This window comes from Synchiropus splendidus, chromosome 11 (genome assembly GCF_027744825.2).
Source record: "Synchiropus splendidus isolate RoL2022-P1 chromosome 11, RoL_Sspl_1.0, whole genome shotgun sequence".
Lineage (NCBI taxonomy): Eukaryota > Metazoa > Chordata > Actinopteri > Syngnathiformes > Callionymidae > Synchiropus > Synchiropus splendidus.
In genome coordinates, this window is record NC_071344.1 from 12277830 (window position 1) to 12302260 (window position 24431).

General features: G+C 44.1%; 1 protein-coding gene across 4 annotated transcripts in view; it reads right to left on the reverse strand.

Moving 5' to 3' along the window:
* The window catches only part of gria1a (glutamate receptor, ionotropic, AMPA 1a), a 76127-nt gene that overhangs the window by 19526 nt on the left and 32170 nt on the right, over nucleotides 1-24431 (reverse strand). For all 4 annotated transcript variants that reach the window (XM_053878433.1, XM_053878432.1, XM_053878435.1 and 1 more), the window contains exons 6-11: nucleotides 21024-21182; nucleotides 20021-20188; nucleotides 19244-19348; nucleotides 17988-18098; nucleotides 12546-12752; nucleotides 12034-12479 (exon numbers count right to left, since the gene is read on the reverse strand). In XM_053878433.1, the coding sequence (XP_053734408.1) occupies nucleotides 12034-12479; nucleotides 12546-12752; nucleotides 17988-18098; nucleotides 19244-19348; nucleotides 20021-20188; nucleotides 21024-21182 (1196 nt within the window). The remainder of the gene's footprint in view (nucleotides 1-12033; nucleotides 12480-12545; nucleotides 12753-17987; nucleotides 18099-19243; nucleotides 19349-20020; nucleotides 20189-21023; nucleotides 21183-24431) is intronic.

Genomic DNA, 24431 nt, shown 5'->3' on the forward strand with positions numbered 1-24431 from the left:
CCACAAGCTAGAGGGTGCTAATGCTGCTCATTTAGGGGCTTTTAAAATGATATTGGACCTATAAATTCATACGAAAACAGGCCCAAAAAACTCATCTCTTATGTTTGGGATTTTGAAATTTCAACCCCGAATAAGGCACTACAGTTCAGGGGTTAAAGGTAGAGTGCTTTTTAGCATTTTAAATGTCATTGATAGCAATAAAAAATTAGCTTAAACAGAGCTCAAACACATTCTCATTTAGTCACATGGTCGTCCTAGCGTGACGCGGAAGTCAGTCCAGGTGAATGAGGCTACAATCTTGGATCAGCGGAACAAAGTGAAAGACAGAGTGTCACTTTGAATGCGAGAAAACCTGAGTTTCAGCCGCAGTCACAGTGTCTTCAGGCAAAGAAAGCAGGAGAAAACAGCCACAGCAGGAGAAGGAGATCAGGACCACCTGCGCCTCCTCGTGTCAAATGCAGATCTCCATCCATCACTCTGATCTCCCGACGCAGCTTCATACTCTTACGCCACTTCCCCAGCTCACCCTCCTCTATTACATATGGTAATTAGCGATGACTAATGACTTTAGCGAGTGTAAAAAATGAGCCGGTAATGGCCACATTACAAAGGATTAGGAAACACAGAGGTCCACGGAAATAAAGCTCTCTACTTATGGCGTGATTGTAGAAGAAATCAGAGATGGAAGAGGAGCTTTCTGCAACACCGATTCCATCTAGAAATCTTTCACCAGGCAGCAGTTTGTTTTACTGCCCGAGCAGTCGGGATGGGACTCCACAGAGCAGATTTGTTTGGTAGGAATCGATAAAAAAGACAAAATGAAAGTGGCAGTGTTTGTAAGCTTAATACTTTGGAGAAAGGCGGCAACATGGGCATGAAGTCGTCTTGTAAAAAAAAGTGATTGTGGACGCAGCAGAGAGATAACTAAACTGATGGCCTGTCACAGCTAAAACTAAAATCAATTTTGGCTTTTCAGACGCACTTTTGAGAAGATGCTTTCTGTTTGGAAAAAAGGTTTGGAAGTACAGTCGAACAGTGATGGGTGTCATGTGAAAGCTTCATTTGCAGGGTGTAACCGAAAGGCTTTCGAGTCGTCGATATGAACAATGTTTGGGGAAAATAAAGACTTGTCCAACTCTACACTCACTGCGCCTGGATATGTTAACATGTATCACGGACTGAATAGAGTGGAAATAGCTGGGGAGAGGCAGGCACCTCGGTCAAAAGCCAAGATGTCCTCCATGAGACATGGAGAAGAGAACCGATCCAGGGCCACTTCTACAATATTGTCAAGATTCTTCACGGGTCATCAAAACTTTATTGTCCATGCTATCAAAAGTGAAGGACGATTGAAGGCCGAGCGCTTCAACAATTATGTATCAGCATTTAATGAAGCGTCACTCTACAAAACAACACAATTTCAAATAGGAAAAACCAGACTTTTCACGCAGTGCTTTGGCAAGGTCATCCAGAATTTGTGTGCAGCAATAAAAGCTTGCTAACACCCTCCATTTGCTGTCAATATTGGCAGAGCAAAGAAATCATTCAACGTTTTTAAGTGATATTTGATGTTGACTGCAAATTTAACAGACACCATTTGATGCCTCCCACAGTCCGTGTCAATTTACCGTCTGTGCCGTACGCACCGACGTCGCTCCTGCGCCGCAGAAAACCTCCTAAAGTGATGCGTGTTCGGGACACTTATGCTTAAATCTGACTCCTCTGCTTGGAGGCTGTATGGATGAGCGGGCGTGGCTCATCGGCACTCAGCTGCCTGTCGGGGTTCCAGGTTGATAAAAGTTGTATTGGCTCCCTTTAGTCTCGCCAGCGGTGGAAACGTGGGTAATGATGAGAACCTGTCAATATTCAGACCTGTGATTACCGTTTTTGTGCGGCTCAGTCTCCGCATGTATCAACTCGCACATCAAAAAGGGAAGCTACGGAATTCAACTTAACAATTGGTGCCCTGAGTGGAAACAGAATTGGCTGGTTTGGACCTTGGGAGAGAATATTATAATGTTGTTGAAGACGTTTCATCTTGTGCAGTTGTCTTCAATTCACTTTGAAAATCTATTTTTTAAACGCTCTTTTTCTCATTCATTCAATAATTCAAAGGCCAAAATTCGCATTCCACAGGTGGAAAAAGATCAGAGGATGATATCAAACTGCAGCAAAGGCCTCTCAGACCGAGAACCCACGTATGTGGCCCAATAACTTCAACACAGTGCACCACACGCATTCAAATTCACTCACCATCACATCTACATTAGGGGGAGAGCGGCATGATTCCATGCTATATGTACACCGACTGTATTGAAGTAGTCAAGAGGGCTCCCGCTCATCACACCCCCACAGGGGCTCTGACTCTCTTTACAACATTGAAACACCAATGCGTCAACATCCAACCCGGAAGCAGCAAATCTATACAGATTTTTTGCTTTTTAATTGAACTACTATTCAGTCCAAATGTTGGTGCTGTACTTCCAGATAGCGAAGGGTAGGTGAGGTATCATGAAACAGTATTGCAGGGTTGATGACACAGTGTGTTCATTTTCTGAGGCCACTAGATGGTGATCTTGGTTTAGAAATGATGAGGGGTTTCACTGAATAAGTCATTCAAGTTCAAACATTTTCCAGCAGACAGCGCCATCTGATGGCCTTTGAAAATCAGGACACTGTTTCATGAAACCTCATCTTCAATACTGCATCATGAAACCTCACTGACCCATCACTACATTCAAAAGGTCTGGGTAAAATGTATCTCCCAGCTCACTCCTCTCATGGTTTGAATAACTTACAATATCATTGTACAGCCCATAATAATAATAATCATATCTTCAACACGGGTGGCACTTCCTCTGTTGTTTCGCTCTGGCAAGGAACAAATTGTGAGTCATATTCTAGGCACACTGGGTTACGCATCACTGGTTCCATCAGGGTTGGCTGACCCGCTGGTGCCGTGAGCTCAGTCGTCCAGTCACAAGTGCAGGGTTCCCTGAAACCTTTGTGCTGAATGAAGTCCCGATCTTAGCCTCATACAACAGGAGAAGAGTTGGCGCTGTGGAGCTGTAAGAGCACTCGCCGCACGCCCACGCTCGCAGCTCTTAGTCACCCAAGGCAGGACACAACACTCGCAGCACAGCTTCATCAAAACAAAAAATGTATACAATCGCCAGACAAGAACACAGACATTAAATGTGATGTACAGTGTTTGTTAGGTGAAGTGCAATTTCACACATTCCAGGTGATGTTGTGCAGCGTCGAGACTGAAATGCGTCTCTTAATGGTTGCCATGGGAGCAGCTTCTGGTAGCTCCTGCCAAACAGTGCAGCTGAGCTGAGATATAGTCATATCACTCCTCTGTGTCTTTTATGCTTCTCTAAAACGGCACCTAGATTTGGGGGCAAACGGCTTCCGCCGGGGGGGAACGACTCATTAGCTCTTCATTGAGTGATCCGCCTCGCGGCACAGCGACACGCTTCTCTTCTGTCAAACTGGAGATGTTTACTGTGGACTAGGTAGATTTCCCCTGCGGTGCTGAGGCCACATGGTGTCACATTTATCCTTGCATCCATACTCTTTCACAGCGTGACTACGGCAGCGGGAAACAGGCGTGTGTTCCATCATAAATGTCTTTCAAATGCAGATTTTATATCCCTCAGAAGGGATCTTTGTCTGTGTACAAAGTGTGAGATCCCAGGCAGCTCCGGTGGCTGCGTGCGCCGCTCGCTCCTTTCTGTTGGAGAATGTTCTTGCATGTGTGATCAAAAGTTGCCTTCATGCCATTTCCAGATAAATAAAACATAACGGATGCTGTGAACTAAACTGAACCGTCACTTTATGAATTAATCATGGCTCCTGTCCACCACTTCCCCGACTGATTCCACCGCAACTCCAAATCAATTGCGTAACTCTGTGATTTGATCCAGTTTGATAATTATGTTTATCATAAAACCTCCACTCAGGGAAAGGTTTTTGGACGATGAAACAGAGCCTGAAGCCTCTCAGAATTCTTCTTTTTCTTTGGGCTTCTCCCTTCATGGGTGGCCACAGCGGATCATCCTCCTCCATCTCACCCTGCCCTCTGCTTCCTCTTCTCTCAAACCTACAAACCCCATATCCTCCTTCACCACGTTTCCTCTTTGGCCTTCCTCTCCACCTTCTGCCTGGCAGTTCCAACCTCAACATCTTCCTACCAATGTCCCGGCTCTCTCTCCTCTGTACATGTCCAAACCATCTCCATCTAGCCTCTCTGACTTTGTCTCCTAAACACCTGACCACATGTGCTGTCCCTCTGATCTACTGCTTCCTGATCCTATCCATCCTCCAGAGAGAAGCTCAGCAGCTTCATCTCTGCTACCTCCAGCTCTGCCTCCTGTCTTTTCAAACCATACAACATTGCTGGCCTCACCACCCTTTTGGACACTTTCCCTTTCATCCTTGCCGACACCCTTTTACACCTGACACTCTTCTGCAATTATTCCATCCTGCCTGCACCCGCTTCTTCACCTCTTTCTCACACTCTCCATAGCCCTGGACAGTTGACCCTCAGTACTTCAAACCCACCACCTTCTTTATCTCTGCATCCTGTAACTTCACCTGTCCACTTGGCTCCCTCTCATTCACACACATGTATTCCATCTTACTGCGGCTAACCTTCATTCCTCTCGTTTCTAAGACTCCCTGCTCTCACCACTGGTCACAATGTCATCTGCAAACATCATCATCCAAGGGGCTTCTCACCTGTGAACCTGTCCTTCACCATGGCAAACAAGAAGGGGCTCAGAGCTGAGCCTTGGTGCAGTCCTTGAACTCCTCTGTCAAACCTGCAGCACTCCAGATTTCCTCATACAATACCAAGTAGCCTCTCAGAATCCATCATGTGCAAAATTGGACAGTATGTGGCAGTAATGACAATAAGGTCCAACAAAACACACCAACGATGTGTTTCAAGAAGAGCCAGCGCAACACAATCCATGCGTCGGAAATGTTGAGCTATTTTTCTATTACTATTAGACTATTCGCAGATAGTTTTGCCAAAGAGTACGACATCATTTTATCTTCCGACGTGATTAACAGGGGAAAAAAAGGGTCAGAGTCAGAGATTATGCCAGGTAATACGCACAATAGTGTTTAGTCCGAACCCTAACTTTACCCTGAATGTAAGGGGGACTTTGAAACCCTGGATGAAACCTTGATGCTAAAACCAGGGTTTGGGGCGTTACGTTCTGCACCAGCTGCAGTCGGATGATCTTGAACATTTTCACACATCATTTGTAGTTGTTTAGCGTTAACGTACATAAGTGCTCATTTTCACGCTGCTTGTGCGTCTCAGTACTGTCACTGTCCTAACTTCTTCATACTTCACCGTCCTGACTTCTTCACACTGTAACAGTTATGTCGCCAGTTTGAGTCTTTTGCTGAGAGCAAGCACCTAATGGGTTTTTAACCAGGGCAACGTTTGTTCTTTTCACAGAAGCAGGAATCAAAATAAATCTTGAGGACGTTTGTAAACCTGCAGGACACCACCATATTCAGATCACTTGCGAGTGAGCCAATTTAGAACCATCCCTGTAGGTTTCATCGAAATATGTTGGCGCGATTCTGTTTACAAATGGAGCAACAGAGGAACAGGACCTGAAACAGAAACTCCACTCATAACAGCCATTCATCTCAGGCTAGAAAATACACCGCATTAAAGTCTCCGGTCGTTTTCCTTTGTTCTGCTCCCCGTCAATCACTCCCAAACACATATTTGGGAAAACAGAACCTCACTGTTCTAGCATAATAAAGCAGATACACAATCCATTCTGGGCGCTTCTGACCGGCAGGCTGAGAAATTGCTGCTGTGGAGCGTGAGCGACAGAGACGATTTATTTCTGTCTACAATCATGTCGGAGGCAACGTGAGAAGAGAGGATTTCGTGTGTCGCACCCGACGCACACACCTGGTCACAGAGACAACACAGGCAGACATTCATATCCGACGACGCTTTCGATGGAAAACATAATGAACCCTTTCAGTCAAATCCTCCTCCGAGCGGCTCTCACGCTGCACTTCTGGAGGCTGGTTCCTGAAGCGCTGCTGTAGCAGCTGCTTTAGCTGAGCGACAATTAACATTACCTGGATTTAAACACCACAAACAAGAAGCGGGACCTGACCTTGGCCAATCTTGGGTGAGAACCAGGGTTGATTCAATGAATTGGCCAACACGAGTGCGGATCCCTTAGAACTTCTGTCCACTTTGATGTTGCAATGCATTATGGGACTTGAATTGGACGAGCCAAAATGACTCTCAACTGGATAGTAAATCGAAGAACAAGACCTATAATGCAGAGCAATGTTTGGGGCAGTTTGTTAAAACCATGTTCAGTGAAATATCAGATTAATTTAATAAAAACTATTCAACTAAATCAATAGATTTTGGACTGAAAGTAAATTGATAGCAAGATGTTCATCATTTCCCACTGTCACCGTTCCATGTTGTTTTCAAACTGTTTACTGCGATAAACACGCCCAACCATGTTGCTCAGATCAAAGTCACAGGCGGGGCTTTGCATTGGCAGTGGTGACACAATACATTTCGCTATATTGCGACGCTCTAAATTCAGCAATATATTGGAATAAAAAGCATCATTTTGGGGTGAATATCGGATAATGTTGTGAAATATTATGTGCATGAAAATGAGTTAATTGTTATGACGTCAGTCCAGTTAGACTTTCAGTTAAATTTCACACAGAGGAATGAATCGCTCCCTTCATCAACAAAATATCGCAACTTACAGAAAGAAAACGTCATAAATGCAGCAGCAAATATCTATGTGTTAAATGTCAATATTGACAACTAAAAATACCAAGACGATATCACGCAATCAAGTATTGCGATATTTCAGTAAAAACATCGATGCAACATTGCGCAATAAAGCATTGCGATATTCGAGTTTATCAATATTTTCTCACACCTACATCAGTCTCCATATTTGCACTTTGGCTTGTTTATAATGTAGCCACGTTGCCTGTCACAATTTTATGACTGTGGGGCTTAAGGAGTTCATCTTCTGTTAGTTCCCAACCTTCCTTGGTTTTCAGAAGGATGTCTGGAAGCTGGAAGCTTTCACTTCGCCTGGCACCTCATAACATTCCCATGACCTACAATGAGCCATGTCCAAGTCACGTGTCGGCCCTAACTAGCTGTCTGTGTGTCAGTGCTTCGAGACGCGTGGGATATTTTACATGTGACGTGATGTTGGTCATACATGTACATACAGAGAATCGGAGTACAGCTGTCTGTAGCCATGAGGACCTGAAAACCCCTGACTGAAGCTGATGGGAAAGCCTGACTGACAGCGCTGACATTTCAAAAGAATCCAATAAACAAGGACAAGTAGAACAGGAATACAAGTGGCCACGGAGAACAACACACTGGCACATACATCAAGCGAGCAGCTATGAGATGCATGCCGCACCAGAGAACTCAAGCTTCTCTTTTTTTATCTTGTATCAGACAATTACATGGGAATATAGGACGACTGGAACATGACGCCGATTAATCCAGGAGAGGATCACCCGTTTGGCTCTCGGCCTTCATGTCTGCAATTATATTGAGAGGCATAAAGGAGAAGTGCTCTCAGAACATTCTGTTCTCACCTTTTGGTGATAAAGAGGACAGCGGTGGAGCCATTTCCAAGCCACGACACAGACAGCAGAGCATGACACAATATTGTCCCATTCATCTGGAAAATAAAACCTTCAAACCAAGACCACGAATGCTTGATTTGGTAAAGTATTTTCAGAATATGTTTACCTTACTGTACCATTTATATCTATTTACTGATCAATCTTCCTCAAGACCCTATGGTCATGAGCTGTGGGTCATGACGGAAAGAGCCAGATCCCACATACAAGCGGCTGAAATTACTTTTCTACAACGGGAGGCGAGCATATCCCTTAGAGATGGGTGAGGAGTTCTGCCTCTCGCGAGAGACTCGAAGTAGAGCCCCAGATACACCAGTTGAGGTGGTTCAGGCATCACATGAGGACGCCCCCTGGACGCCTCCCTTTGGAGGTGTTTCAGGCACGGCCAGCTGGGAGGAGGCTGAGGGGTCGACACAGGACCGGGTGGAGGGAGGAGATCTCTACACTGGCCTGGGAGTGTCTTGGGTTCCCCCAGTCAGAGCTGTTGGTTGTTGCCTGGGAGAAGAGCATTTGGTGCGAACTTTTGATGGTGCTGCCCCTGTGACCCAGCAACAGATAAGCGGAGAGTTGCCACTCTCCAATGCATGTACAGCATTCTGCTTTGTTCATCCATAGTTACAAGATTATTGTATTATTATTGTATTATTATAATATTATTATATTATTATGTTATATATTATTAAAAAATATCAGTGCACTACATCAATCGTTAAATATTTTGAAAAAGCAATGCACTGTTCTGTTGTAAAAACAAAATTTTAAAAGTGGCTATTCCAAAACTAAAGTCGGTTTTGATGCAGCAGCCAGTAACTCTATATTTGGGAAGGGAAACTGACAAACAAGCTAGAATGTCACAAAGAAATGTGTTTCTCAAGAAGTGAAATGACAGAGTTCTAGTGGCTCAGCGCCTCCACTGACTGCTTATGAAAATAAAATACCAGGCAACGGAGTATGTGACAATTGATGATGTTATTGTTCCAGAAAACACAAGCACTTTATCATTGTGAAGCTTGCAGCGAGACATCGGCAGCTCCATTTGCAAGCACCTCTGCATGCAAATATGCAAAGCAGAGCAACTAGGTCACCCAAATTTTCAAGGAGAACGTTCCTCCAGGGCAGCGTTCAGTGAGGTGAAACATTCACCGGGTACGTTTTGAAGACTTCATGCAGAGGCGGTTACAATGATTGCTACACTGCAGACCGCGCGACGTGTCAAACTGGAGCCCCTGCTGTTATTTCCACCGCCTCCATCCTGACTTCCAAGCCCACAAACAGATCGCCGCGAAGGGGCTTTTAAAGGGACATTTGTCTGCAATAAATATTTATTGATTCAAGTGATTTCTCCTTTCTGTTTTCCTGTCAGCTCAAGTCTGACTTTCTTATCTGTCATTTATAACATATTAGTTATTTGTGACTTTAAATTCATTGCAGTTTTTATTTATTTATTTATTTTTACATAAAAATATATACATATATTATTATAAAAAAGGCATGAGCCTTCTGGTGTAGCCGGGACAAATTCAAACACCCTAAAATGTAGCAGAAAATAACTGAATACAAAAGCCAACACTTTCTTTTAGTATAAAATGTGTTATGGAATATGTGTATGGAATCATATTAGTGCCATTACAAACAAAACTAAATGAAACAAAACAAAAATATATAAATGCAGAAATGGACATGAAAATATATTTACTAAAACATGAAATGTAATAATCCTTTCAACTAATGGTATTAAAACTGTGTCCAGAAAAAATAAAAATGTACAGCATAAATCAGTGCGGAGCCTCACAGGTTAAGATAATCAAACGCTCACATTCACTCTCTCTCTATATAAATATTTTAATTCTTATTTGGGAAGATGAAAATACAAAAAAAAACAAAATGTCAAAACATGTTTTTTCATCTTGTGAGCCTTACAGCTGTTAATAAAAGAAGTTTCCCCTGAGAACAATGAATGCAAATACGGAAGAAATATGCGTGAGTCACTGTGTGTGGTCAAGCTCACCCTGAGGAACACACAAATCTGCATGGTGTTGCGTGCATCTGAAGAGAATCCACAGGGGAACTGACCACTCTGCGGAGGGCGGTGACATTCTCTCTCGGCTAGGAAATCAATAATTGTTGCAGATGGGTGTAAACAGAGAGTAGTGAGGACAAAAGCCTTCATCCAGCATCAAGTCTCCGGGCAGAAAACGGTAAATGTCAGATTACTGCCTCGGGGAGTGGGCATTCACAACCTGCATGGTGTTCCACCAGAGCATGCGGCATGCAGTGGTTCAGGTGCAGGAGATTCTCTGCTGTCTGATATTTGTATTAGCTGCCAACAAATTGAAATTACATTGTAAATGTCACAGACAGAGCGCCACGTCTTGTAGTCATTGCTTCACACATCGGGGAATCAGGGTTGTGGTGTACTGCCGTTGTTTAATTACCGCACTATTCCACACGATTGAGGCACATTAATAAAATATACTGCTAAAAGCTCAAAGATGTATGAAAAATAAAAAATCTGCAACCCTAGTGTCATATGGCTCACAGCTACTTGTGTGTAGCATGATAAAGATTTGGTTCTGATTTGGTGTTGGAAGACTGAATGCAATGTATATCCTTAATGGTCCACCTTAATGGTCCACCTTAAAAGGCGAAATCCTCCACGACACACAGAGAGCAGCCTCCTCACAACATAACCAGGGTTTCCACCAGGATTTTTGTAAACCATTCTGAAGACCCAGTAGACAAATAGATAAATAAACGGAACGGAACGCAGATGAACAATAAGTGAAGAAATAAGGACAGATTCTTGCCATTTAACTATGATGTTTCTTTGAGGTTCTTTCCGTCAAAAACTCACTGAAAACCACCATCATATGTCCACTTCAGTGATGTGTTTGTTGTCCACGTTTTTCAATGTTTCCATTTTGTTCCAATACGTTTGAGCTTTTTAAAAGCCATATCTGCTCTTTTTTTTTAAATACCCAGTGATAAAGACAACGTGATGATGAAATAATTGCTGAATATTGACTGCAAATTTCCAGTTTGTGTTGCCCAAAACCAGTTTAAAATAGATGCACTGTAATAAGCACATTTTCTGTATCATATTTCGGATGAAACTCAATATATTGACATTGACGATTTGGGACAGGAACCTGAGATATAGGGTGTGTTCCAGTTCCTTTCTTAATCCTCAGCCTCAAAGCAAGGAGCAAGGACTGTCCCAATTCTTAGGAAGTTAAATTGAGGAACGTAGCTTCCTCAATCTTGAGGAAGTGTGTGACCTCAATATACACAGAATCCTTTGTGTAGTATCAAAAATGGTGTGCTATAAATGTAAGTATTTTCTTTGTTGAGGGGTATATAACAGAAAAAAGACATGAACACAGCCGCAGACAGCATCGTCGCTGATCCTGTAACCGCAAGTTGTTCCTCCCCCTCTTCTTCTTCTTCTGAATTTACAGATGGAACGGTACTTTGGCGTAATGCTGCCCCCAACAGGCTAAGGACATAAGTGCATTAAGCAGTGTCCCATTTCTAAGGAACAAATAATTCCTTAACCCTTGTTTTTGAGGAATGATGTTGAGGGATAAATATTGAGGACTGAGGTTATGGATTATTGAAGGAATCGGAATTCAGCCATATACTTCATGCATATACTCTGCCTTCATGCGACAACGCCTCTGTGGCTTTTTAAGTCTTGTCACGTCGTGTGAAAACACTTCCGAGGTGCATCATGCCGTATATATTAGCAACACATGGTTTCACCTACGCAAAGCACACGCTCAGCCATGACAAATCTGCACAAAGCCCCACTCATGACCTCGCTATTGTCTTCTGGTTCAGAGCTCACTGTGACAATGCTGACATTATCATCTCCTCCTTCAGGTCCCCCTGGAAAGCTCAGAAAGACGACCCCAGTGTCTCTAATTTCACACACTTAATGGGATTTTTAATTGGTGACCTTTGGAGAGTGGTTTTATGCCACAACTCATGAGACCACTTGAGGGGAGGCAACGCCACAGAGCTCAATACGCAGCTGAGGATATTTACCATCACCCCAAGATAGTTGAGGAGATCAATTAGTCAATAGTTTGGTGGGACAGATGGATTGGGAGGGTGGGGGGTGGAGGGGAGACAGAGGAGAGGCTTGCAGCGGGAGTCACAGGTTCATGAATATTTGGTGACAGCGCTGCCATCGTAAACACCGCGGCTCCTCATCAAACTTTTATAAATGTTGGGCATGAGAACGTTTGAGCGGAAATCCCAAACAACAAGGCAGAATGTTGTGGACAAAAACACGATTCAAGTTGCTTTCAAATTCACCAGGATTTGACGGCTTACCGTGGGGAGATATCGCAGCCCTGCTGCATGAAGGCGCCCAGAGAGAACCAGAGAGAGTTGAAGATGCCAAACTCGTTGGTCTGTTCTGGACTCTGCTGCGCCACGGCCTGCTGGGTGGACGTCTGACCCTGCTGGAGACCGTTGGAGGCGGAAGCTTGCGTGGGGCTTTGAGGCTCGGCTCCCTCTTCATAGTCCTCCGAGTGCCATTCGTACGGGCTGAACCGACTGACAAGGAAGAGGACCACGCTGACGCCGATGTAAGCAAACACGATGCACATCCAGATCTCGTAAGCCAGCGGGTCCAGGAAGGAAAACACCCCCGGTTTGGACTTGGTCGGCTTCTTGATCATGATGGAGATTCCGAGTGACATGAAGGGCTTTGAAAAGTCAATGACTTCTTCACGCACCAGGGTGATGGTCAGGGGTGCGACAGCGACATCAGCTTTCTGCAGGAAGACAAGGAAACATTACAACATTGCGAAACTCGAGACGGCGTGAGTAAGAGTACGTACCCCGTACACAAGCTCTCCGACCATGCCATTCCACATCTTCGTGTCTGGATCCCTCGCTCCATACTTCCCATCAGAAACGATCTTCAGTTTGTACTGGTAGCCGACGTGTTTGGCGATTTCTGCCGCCAGTTCAACGATGTATCCTTCGTACTTGTCGTTCCCGGTAAGCTGCTCGTGGTTCTTTTTGAGCATCACATACGGCGACTCCTGTAGGAAAAGGACAATACAACACACATCACCTTTCCACACAATGAAGTTTTAGTCAGATGGTAGAAAGAAGCCGAAGGACATGACAAGAGTGCAATCTATCGTCTGGACAATTCACCTCTAAAACCCCTTCATGTCCTTATTTTTCTAGACTTTTTGGACACAAGCCTGTCTTGGAAAAACTACCTCTGCTTCTCACTCCCCTTGGATCTGATGACCTCCATCTCAGTGACTGAGAACTTTTTGTATTCTTTCGCATTTGCTTTTCTCTTATCGGCACAGAGACTCTGTTCAAACACAATCCATCACAACCCATTTAAGCCTTTATGCACGACGACCTTCATGACTGATGAGTATGATATGTGAACAGTAAAACACATATTCATGAAAAAATAAACATATATTATCCAAGTACCTGCTGCTTTTATAAAGAACCATGCTTTTAACTGCCTCTTTTTCATTCAGAGCAGTCAATGCAGAGGTTGGAGTTTGAAGCTGACAGAACAAAGATGAATCCACGACCTCTGAGGCCATGGTTTTCGGTCAGAAACAGATGGAGTTTAGCTCAAGTATCTTGAGGAACTCAGCAGTGAGACGTCAGCATGCAAGAAATGCCATCACTGAAAATGGCAGCAGCATTTCATGAAGCTTCATCAGCCCAAAGCTAAGAGGTCCACAAATTCAAAGGTCCACATAAGCTTTGATCACACAGAGCCCTACCCAGAGCCCTGGGCAGTTGAGGTGGCCCAGATGCCTCCTGAATTCCTTAATGGTGAGGGATCCTTGCATGCCCACCAGGGAAGAGGTCCCACGACAGAGACATGATATGCTTGGGAGATTATCTTGTTCTGGGAATGGCTGCTTTTCGTTCACAGATGAGATGAAGGTGTGAAACTCAATGAAGAAAATGGATGGACAGACAGTTCTGGAAACGGCCTTTCATGGAACTTGACAAGGGCCTTTGACATCGACACGGTTCTGGTTCTCGGATCGATATTGCTCAGGACTCTCAGAAACTCGGTGGATTCTATCGAACATCAGGGTTCAGACTGGTTCAAGCGGAACCAAAGTGGAAGAGCACTCAAAAGTGTCACGAAGTCCGATGTGAATAACACTGGCAAAACATGACGTCGCTCCGAGATTCTGAAAACGCCTGCTTTAGTGGCACTATTTGCTTTCATCCATCATTCAAGCCATCGACGACTTCTGATGACGAGGACGTACCCGGTCTGTAACGTGTGTGTTTGTAAGCGATGCATTTTGCAGACTTGACTGTTGTCTGAATTAAATGACCACCTCTTCCTCAACTTCCTTCTCATTTTGTAAACACAGAATACGAGAGATGATGTCACTGGTCGTGAACCCAAATCAACGTTTTTTTGGTTCCAGCCGCGAACTTCAGGTTCCGAACCACTTCTTTTCTTGTCTGAACACACCGACCGGTTCAGGGGCCAGATCCAGCACGAAGCCAATGTCAGGGTGAAATGGCTCACAAGCAGAAGCTCTGAGAAGACGGAACGTGCTTCAGGGACCAAAGAAAGACACGGTTATTAAAAATGAAGCATTGTTTGTCATCGCCTCAGCCACAGCAGTATGGGTGCCTCGCTGACCTCACCGGTCACATTCCTCCAATAATTACACCCAACAAAGGTTGTACATCTCACAGCAATCGCACACTAGGACATGACACCTGGGGCTGCATGAAAAAGCCCCAACCATGAGGTGTCTACTGATACATGCAGGAGTACAATTCCCACAAGTTGTTATACGTGACCGCTTGCAACTGAAGCTGGGAAAATCCTGACATCATATTTCGTCTGGGCTCCACTATCGTGTCCCTCAGTGCGGTGCAGTTATCTGGGCTCTGTGCGCTTTATGGTTGAGGTGATGGTAATCATTGTTACACATGAAAACCCTGAACCCAGTGACAGGAAAACAGCACCCCAGGGGGACTTTGGGAGGGAAGTCTGGTGTGCAGCGCCACGGAAACTTGCTGGCAAAAAGACACGGCCTGGTCCACACTCTTGCAGACACACTGGTTTGTGGGGATTGGCATCCATTCAGGCCGCAGGGACTGATTGACCGTGAACAGTTCCACTGAGATCTGCTGTCATCCAACAGTGTCAAGCAGCATACAGATGTAAAACAGAGTTTGGTGTGCAGGCAGTGCTTTCCTGTCTGTGGATGAACATGAATGTGACATTTTTAAGGTTGTGTTGTCTCAAGCTGTCAACTTTAAACCAGAATCGTGAGTTTAAATGCTTGGCGTTGAGTCGTCGAGTGTTTCTTCCTGGCGAGGCTGCAGCCGGCTCATGACAAAGCGCCCACAAAACCCTCGTTTTGTTTCTAAATGTACATTTTCTGCTCCACTAAACCTACTTATTCAAGGCATTGGCAAATGTTCTGGCGCTGCTTTGACAATGGGACCAAGGCTGCAGAGGCACAAGCACGTGTGCCGTTGCTCATACTTGCTAGCTGCTCATTTATCCAACACAACAATGCGTCACACTTCGCAGCAGTATGGTAATATGCTTTGTATGTGTTGCATAATGTTAAATATCTATGTCAGAAAGGATGTCTTGAATATTGCGGTAAAAAAAAGCAATATCTTATGATATGATGAATGTTTTTCCGATATATTTCAGCATAAATCTCCCACTAACATAATGGAACATATTAAATAATTTAGCACATTTAAAATGTTGAATTCAATTGTGTCTTTTTTATAGATAAATCAAAATGATGTAATGATGTAAATGAACAACAAGATGTTGACTTTAACAATTTCTTTCTTTTTACCTTATTTTTGTATCATAAATCTCTTTTCCATTAATAATAAAAAAAAAAACAACAACATTAGATGAATGAAAATAAAATGGATATGCATTTAAACTGGCCCAAGAGTTAAACAAAGCCAAAATAAATCTTTAATATTTCATATTTGTCATTAGACTTGGAGGCATTTTGAGTTAGATCATAGCAAATGAAAAGTCTTATAAATAAAGGTATAAATAAAATTTGATCAATTCATGGTTACATAACTAAAAACACAATAACATACAAGTAAAAGTAAACATTAAATAGAAAATATTCAAATTCCATCTACTACCAGGAAGACAGCAGTACATTAAAAGTTGTGTGTATATATATATATATAGATATAGATATATAGATAGATAGACAGGTAGATAGATAGATAGATAGATAGATAGATATATATATATATAGATAGATAGATAGATAGATAGATAGATAGATAGATAGATAGATAGATAGATAGATAGATAGATATATTACCTTTCATATAATGAAGCACCATAAACACACTAATGAATATCCAGTACTCCAGAACCCACCCAACCGTAAGAGCCACAGAACAACATGACTCATTTGGGTAGATGAATTTGCTTGCTCTAGTTCAATTTTTCTGCCGGAGCTGTGGGCATCCAGGTATGACCTTGCATGTGACAGTTGAGCGACCTCATTGCTCTGCCACGGTGGCACGAGTTTTATCCCTTCCAACTCCAGTGCTATCTCCAAGTGCTCACCTCAGCGCCGCGGAATTGTCTGCACTTCTGAGCAAGTCCTGGGGCTGTTTGAAAAACACAATTATTCCACCAATTAAAATTATTCCACAGGAAGCGGCTAATAATACCTCACTCCAAGGGATTTAAAAATAAATCTCGAAATTCCAGTCATGGCCTGGTTTACGGTGCGACGACACAGCCACGCAGGCACAAAATGCTCGTGTCCCATTAAACACGGTCGCTTCCCTGCCCCAAATCTGCGGATGACCCCGGCTTGCCTCGGTGCGCAGGTTTGAACAGCTTGCATTGTCAGAAACCTCGGCGCTGCACCTGCATGATGGCGAACCAACACGCTCCCTCCAGCTACGGCTCACTGAGCAGCACCTTTATAAAGGTGCAAAAGCTCCATGGCTCCCCTGCAGCACAGTGACTTCTATCTTCTCCCGGAGTCATGAAGAGAGGGAGCCAGAGAAGCAGGTTGACTAGAATGTTTCCAACACAAAGACACAATGCAGGGATACCGAACTGTTCTTCATTTATCCTTGAAAACATTAAAAAGGTGACCCTACTGAGCTGTGAGGAAATGTGTTTCCAAGTCTGCGACACTTTGCTGCGTCCTGAGACGTTGGTCGACGAGCTTTTCTCCAATTGAATTCAGTAGATTTGGCACAATCCGCTGACTTGTTAGCACTTCAGCGCAACACGTACACAGCAGGCATCATTTGAACACACCTCTTTCAGGCGCCTCGACGTCATTAATTCTACTCTGCAGAGTTGCTTTAGCTTCAGTTATTTGCCTGGAATAAATAAAGATGGATGAAATTGTGGATGAAAAAACTGAGCTGTCTCTCAGATGGTTTGGGGGCTTGAGAGACAACATTTGTGTTAAAGGAAGGCAATGCCAGAGTTAAACACTAGCATTTCTTCTCTCACTCGTTTGTTTTTAGCGGTTAGCTTGCGGTGGACTAGTCATTATTCAGAGGTTTGTTTAGCTATTTGGCATCACACAGGAGAAAAAGCAAATTGACAGATATATAGTGATATATAGGTCCTCTGTTGGCATCACCACTTTTGTGAGAATGCTACACTGCATGCTACCTTATGCTAGCATTAGTGCTAGTTTTTGGGTTTTTTTTTAACTCAGCATGGCAGTCGACGAATGCAAAGAATGTACCATCAGAAATGCGCTGCTCTTGTTTTACTGATTAGAATTTCATCCTTCTTGTCCAGAACAGATCCTGTTTTATAGATCAACTGATGCACTCAGTCTGTCGGAACCTTCTCTCTTCGAGCTCCTTTCTATCCTCAACGTAACCGTCAGGAAATCCCGTCAAGCATCCACGTACAATATAGAACCATTGAAACTGACTGGCAATTCATGGAAAGATAGCATCATAATTGCATAAAGTTTTGCAGGTAAAGGCCTCACCACACTCGCGCTGTACGGTATTAAGATAAGGAAGTGTTTTGCAGGGATTAAGAGATTGTGATTCTGTCCAGGAACCACTCTGACAGAGGTGCGCAGCAAAAAGGAGGCAAGAGAGTGAAATACAATCACAAACGTCTGCGGAATTCGTTCAGGGGTCTGAACCTTCAGGAACTCTATCATTGAAGAAAATGAAAAATGCCACCCTGCCTTGATCCATCTCATCCTCCCTCTAACCCGAGGGAGCAAATCCTTCAGGCTGTGGATTTGAAAGGGACTCACCAGTATGGTGGTTACGATGTAGGTTCTGTTCTGAAGGCCGTAGGTGTCGTTGCTGCCCCTGGTGAAGCTGGCCGTGGTCACGTACTTCTCGTCCTCATTCCAGTAGCCCACCTGGAACGACGCGTTCACAATTTAACTACTGGATCCTGGGAGACACTTGACAATGGGAACTACAGCCTTTTCAGGTTTTCCACAGGCTTTCGATTCAAAAGAAAATCCGGTTGGATTTCAAGAAAATGCAGGGAACCTGTATTTGCCTAGGCAGGTCTGTGAGGGACCGGTGTCTGCACTCAAAACCTCAAGCACTAATGCAAAGATTGTTTCCAACTTCCTCTTTGTTTTGCAGTTCTCGACCCTGATCATCCCCTCAGTCAGGCTTAACCTCCTTGTGTCCGAACAATCCTGCCTCCCCAGTCTTCAGGGGGCCACACACAAAAGGATTTTCAAAATCTTAAACCATTGTTTTCATCGGTTAGAGATCCCAGACATGAAGAAGAGTGACTGGCTCCATTCCGTTCCACGTCACAGTTTGGGTCGGGAACGATAAGTTCTCCCCACAAACATACAGATTTTTGGTCATAAATATGTTTAGCATTTACAATAGTCTCATCGTATAATAAAAGAAGAGTTACAATAGTCGGTGAATTTACCATTTACCATGCTTGGTCAGGAAGGAGCAAAATCAGGACAAAAACAGGCCGATTATCGGAATGTATGTGGCCCCCGTCCGAACTTCCACATGAGCTGTCCCTCGATATTTTTTATTTCAATTTTAGCTCAAATTTTTATTTAATTTGTTTTTTTCCAGTCTTGACCAGAAGCTTTTCTTCATGTTTTTATAGCTGTCTGCCACCTTTTTTCCAAGTTCCCAGTGTCCAGTTCAGTGTCCTTCAACACGGTCAGCATTTATGTCGATACTTCTTTTCCCATTACTGTACCAATCCCTTAGTTCCCGTTTTAAAGTGTCTCATCTCAGCATTTGTATCTAAAAACTCCACCGATGTACTGACGTTTTGAAGTCAATAAAATCAAGAAATGAAAACATTTTCTCTCATATTTAATCGTGAACAAACGAAAGAAAGAGAATCAGTGATCTTGTTTTCCTGTGATGATGGTTAGTTATGATATTCTCATTTGTTTTGTGTTCGATCCTCACACCATTGCTGGGTGTTTCCTGAATACTTCTGTGGGGATTAAACTGGAGGTTAAGGCTCAGTTGGACACATCGGTTTGTTGTGAGTGCAGGTCGGGTTTACCTTCTTGGGTCCAGACGGGGCCAGTTCCATCACGCTCACAGTATAGTTGGTCCTCCGGCCCTTCTCATTGAACTGAATGTGACCAGTCAACCCATCGATCCGGACCTGCAGATGAAGGGAAACAGATTATGACAGGTGTGGATCCTCGCTGAGATCACTGTCTTCAGTCAGGAAGCTGAGACAAGTGTTCCCGTGTCGCTCTTGGACTCGGAATGTAAAGCAAAGCTCGCGTGTGTTTGTGTTCACTTGTCGCGCCGTCCCAATGGAGGTGAATGACAGACGGCGTGTGTGTGTGCACAGCGCAGTGTGCTTGTGTTGGCTGTGTGTCGAACGTAATAGAGCGCGCACAGCGTCACGATCCAGTCTATCCACGGGCAGATGGCTGGATTGACACCGAGCAGGCACCAGAAAGGTTCCAGCTCTCAGATCCTCCGCGATATGAACCCCAATACAAACTTCTGGATGCGTTCATTTGTCGCAGACTGGCTTGCTTCATCGCCAAACGTCACGTTTCTTAACTCAATTGCGGATGTGTCATATCTCATGACCATCACTGGCTGAGTGTTACTGCCCCCAGCTTTTGTTTACGAGCCATGATGTCACATCTGATACACAGGCGTTTCCTGAGAACTTAATGTGAACTTTACATGACAGAATGAGACCTAATTTGTTCAGCCTTCCCCGACTCAAGAGCATTTAGCCGATGTGCCACTCAGGAATTTAGCGTTGGATTATAGCGGACCACTTGAGTGAGAGCGAATCCGTCGCTCAGCTGACCTGCTGCAGGGCTCTCTGGATGTCGATGCCCTGGCCCCAGGGAGCTGGTGGGTTGGCAAGACACTCCCCAGCATTGCCCCTTCGAGAGATGTCTATCCTCTGTCTCCTTAAATTCTGGAAGGCCGTGGACATGACTTTGACCCCGTCATATGTCAAAGCGCCAGTGTACTGTGCAGAGAGAAACCACATTTTAAAAATACACAGAAAGACAGACAAGGATTTGTGTGCTGAAATTAACTTTGGAAATAAAGAATTCAAATTGAATTGAAAGGTGAAACATTCCGGCAGTTTTTACTTTTACAGTCGACTTCCTGTTTCTGTACTTTCTCTTCTGCTTGTTGATCTGAGTGTGAAGAACCGATCTCTTGAAGAACCCGTACGGGTTCTTGTTTAGTATGTTCAGTTTGGCCACACCTGTCAGTTTTATTGCTTCCATTTGGACTATAGATCACACCGCCTTCGTTGGAGGTCCATATCCTTAGAATGATTCTGTCTTGTATTAATTCAGTGCTTCATTTTACTTGTTCTCTGTGATCTGTATTATTCCTTTGAATATGGGCTTCAGTTGTTGCAGCACATATTGAACTTGCCTGAGTGGTGGGGGACACCTTCAGGATGACAGTTGATATTTTCACTCTCTAACTTTTAATTTCACCTATATTTATACAAATTTTTCATTTTTCATTTTTCAGTTCCACCTTCATATATATTGGCTGTTGTTGCACAGCGACAGTGGGGCCTACAGTACAGGAAAGTGAAGATGCTGTTTGGCACCATGACTGACCGAGTCTGATCACACAAACGTAATGAAATCCTTCCATGACCTTTGCAAACTACAGCTCAAACCCAACGGAGCAACCTTTAAGAATCAGTCAGCAGCAGGGTAACGCAGAGCGCCAGTTCATCAAATAGCATTAAAGAACGGTGAGGTTTGATCTTTCCAGAGTGGAAGGCTCGCACAAACACTGTTGCAGGAAGGGAGAAGAGGAGGGAGGGCAAGTACTTTGAGGCTGCTCTTGGGCACTTTGGAGTCCTTGTTGTCGAACTCCAGCCACTGCTGGACCACACGGTTGATGCTCGGCTCGGAGTTGTTGACCAGCTGGAAGCCAGTGATGTTGGCACCTCCTTTCCTCAGGTCTGTCAGGTCGATGTCCAGGAAACCCTGGAGCAGAGAAGACCGTGGAAAACAGACGCAGTCAAGCATTTGAAAAAGAAGTTCCCCAACACCTGCCTGAAAGACTTCCAGTGCTAAAGTGTGATTCTTAATCTGGACTTCTCCGATGATGGTGCACTTCACAAAAGCCACATCTGCAGCATTGTTTATTGTGATTGGCTTCATTTCCCTCCATCTGCTGCATCAGTCCCAACTCTCTTCTCCACTGAGCCGTGTGTTGCACTGGGCCGATTCTCAACTGGAGGGTTGGGAAACAAAAGTAGGTCGCAGAGCCATTTTCAGTGGCCTTTTCCAGGTAAAAAAAATCTTTCATTGTCTAAAACTATCATTAAAATTTGAGGTTCAAACCACAAATATATTCTGTACATTCCATTCAAATAAGATCAATAGATTTGGATCTTCTATTGGATCACTATTTCTGTGTCATTCATTAACATATCAAGTCAACTTTTTTCTTCAACACTATGAATCATCTTGCTCCATGTTATGGATTCACATTCAACTTTATTGCAGCAAGTTGTGCTCAAAAAACGTTGTCTGACATGGCTATGTTTATGCTCACGTGGATGTGGAACCGATCTCTTCCTGTAGCTCAAAGAATCACAACAAACAGCAATATGCCGAATACACAACCGCCCCTTAAGTTGCCACAAATATACAGAGAATATATCCTTTAAGTTTGTGAGTTATGAACACAGACGGAAAAACACTGCAAAAGAGGCGTTTATGTTGAACAGGACCAAGGCATTTAGGTCTTACTGGAGTGAGCTGGATCACACCGGCACACAAAGGGGTGCAAGATGTCAAAGGGAGAAGCACTGGGGTTCTACACGGTGAAACCCCAACTGCAGGTCAAACCTGAGTATTAATATTGAATATTTGCTTTCACTTCTTTAACAAACAATTGATATCAAAATAAAGCTAAAAAATATGCGAAGAATGACCCAATAAACCTGACCACATTTCCTAAAAACTTCCCACCTCTGAATGCTGATATTGCTGGACTTATTTATTTCCCGTCTCGATTCATGCGTCATCCCATCTCTGCATGAGTCATGTTTCGCCTCCAAATCATGAACATTTTTCTCAGTATATTTATATTCACAACGAATTAAAAACAAAAACTCTCGAAGCTGAACCCAGTTGACCTCTCCTCACAGGTCGGGAATCTGAAAAGCGTTCTGGTGATTCCACTAACTAGAGATTAATTTGGCAGAGAGGAACCAACAGTTGGGGAGAGTAAGGGTTAATTGCGGCGTGAAAGTGAAAACCACAAAAATCACTGACTCGCTTGGCGAGGTTCAAGCTCCATTCAGCCGACTGCCTTTCCCCCGTAGTAAAATGTAAAACCTCATTTCATGGCTGGGGAGGTGCAGAGCTAATCTCTGATAGGCTGAGTCTGCACTGCTACTGTTGACAGTGGGCTGATCAGAACCATCCAGCCTGCTGCAAACAATGAATCGATCAGAGCCTTCGAGCAGCGAACAATGTCATGGAGGCTTGGTGAACAGCCTCAGGGAGCGAAAGCTTCAGAGAATGGCTGTTCTCTCAGCAAAGGAGACGAGTGAAGGCTGAACACCGCCGCGTATTTGTCGCCAATTCAAGAGCCAAGTTTGAGGTGAGGAAATAGTCGACTTTTTTTTCCCACCAGTCTGGCAACACCCACTGTGGCCATTTGGTTTGGTTCGGCCTGAGATTTTTCTGAGATTCATTCACTTAAAGTGAGTCAGTCATCTGAAATTTCTTCTCCTGCCAGGGACACAAGTCTTAAGGAGAACTGAGATCATCACAATAGAAGTTTTGAACAAGTGGCAGACTATCATCTCCTGCACCTGATCATTCTGGATCCAGGACTCTAAACCTGATCATAATGACCTAGTTATTCTGAAGTTTTAACCCTCAAATTGAGACTTAAACATGAGGTGTATCCAAGAACTGGTCCCCACAAGTACAGCTAGACTAGTAACACACAAACACACACTCGGGCACACAGATAAAGGTGATTTTCAAAAATATCCACACGCAGAATTTCCACAGGAGACTTCCCTAAAATCCACCACCAACTCCACTCGATTCCGAGACTGAGCTCCATCTCTGACATCGAATGAGCCGATGAGTCGTACAGCCGCGGCTGCTCGTCGTCTAAATCTGGACATTTTTATCACGATCAATACGCCACTCTCTCCATGTTGACTAGAACTTGTTGCTCAAAACCGTTTCATTGGTTTCCTGCCAACGAAGTCAACAAGGGGATGAAACCATCTGTGAAATGTGGTGACTCCATTCCAGGTCACTGAAGTGCAAGTCCTTTTTTCTTCATGGCTGAAAATGATGTAGGTCAATCATGAGGGTCGAGATGAGATTGGAGCGTCCGCCTCAAACACCTCATAAGATGTTCCCAATTGCCGGCTATTTATTTGAGCACATCTTAACTGCGGGTTTAGGAATCAAACTCTCGACTGAAAAGTTGCAGAGTTGCGGCAGTTGAATGAGGTTATTTGAAGTTAGCTTTGGACAGCAAGGTCCTGAGGCTTCCCAGCAAGAAGCGCTTGTGTAGGCTCAATCGGGGCACTCCGGTTTCCTCCCACAGCCCAAACATGTGAGTGACCAGTTCCCCTGCCTCTCACCCTGAATAGCCAGGATGGGCTCATGGTGACCCCAAGTGGGAATCGGCGGAAGAAAACAAAGGCCCAGTAAAACCACCATCCACTGCTCCGCTCATCCTCTCTGTTTGCCGAAGTTCGATGTGAAAAGAAAGCAGTTCGAGCTTCAGCAGACAAATGGAAAGACGATGAACATCGGAGCCCAAATGCACCTGCGAGCAAATTCTTCAGCCCGATGGAGTGATCGCAGTTTGATTTCCGCTTCGTGTCTGAGCTAATGCAGTGCGGTGAGACGAGTAGGTTACTATGGAAACCAGCGAACGCAGGACATCCGGCAGAGTTTCCGCCCGGCGGAAAAGCAGACCTGTGATATAACGTCTGTCACTGCAGTACAGGCGTTCTGAAATCGACTCGCAAAGGCGGCCACACGAGCTGAAGAACACAAGGCAAAACCAGCAAAATAAACATTTCCTCTGCAGTTTTTTTCAAACAAATAACCTTTCGTTTAGGAATAAAAAGCATGAACTCTCTGTCTCTATATCAATGGAAAAAAACAAATATTCCAGTCAGGTGAGATGCAAAGTCTGACCACTCCAAAATAAAGTTGGTCTCCAATGGCAACCCTGCAGACAAG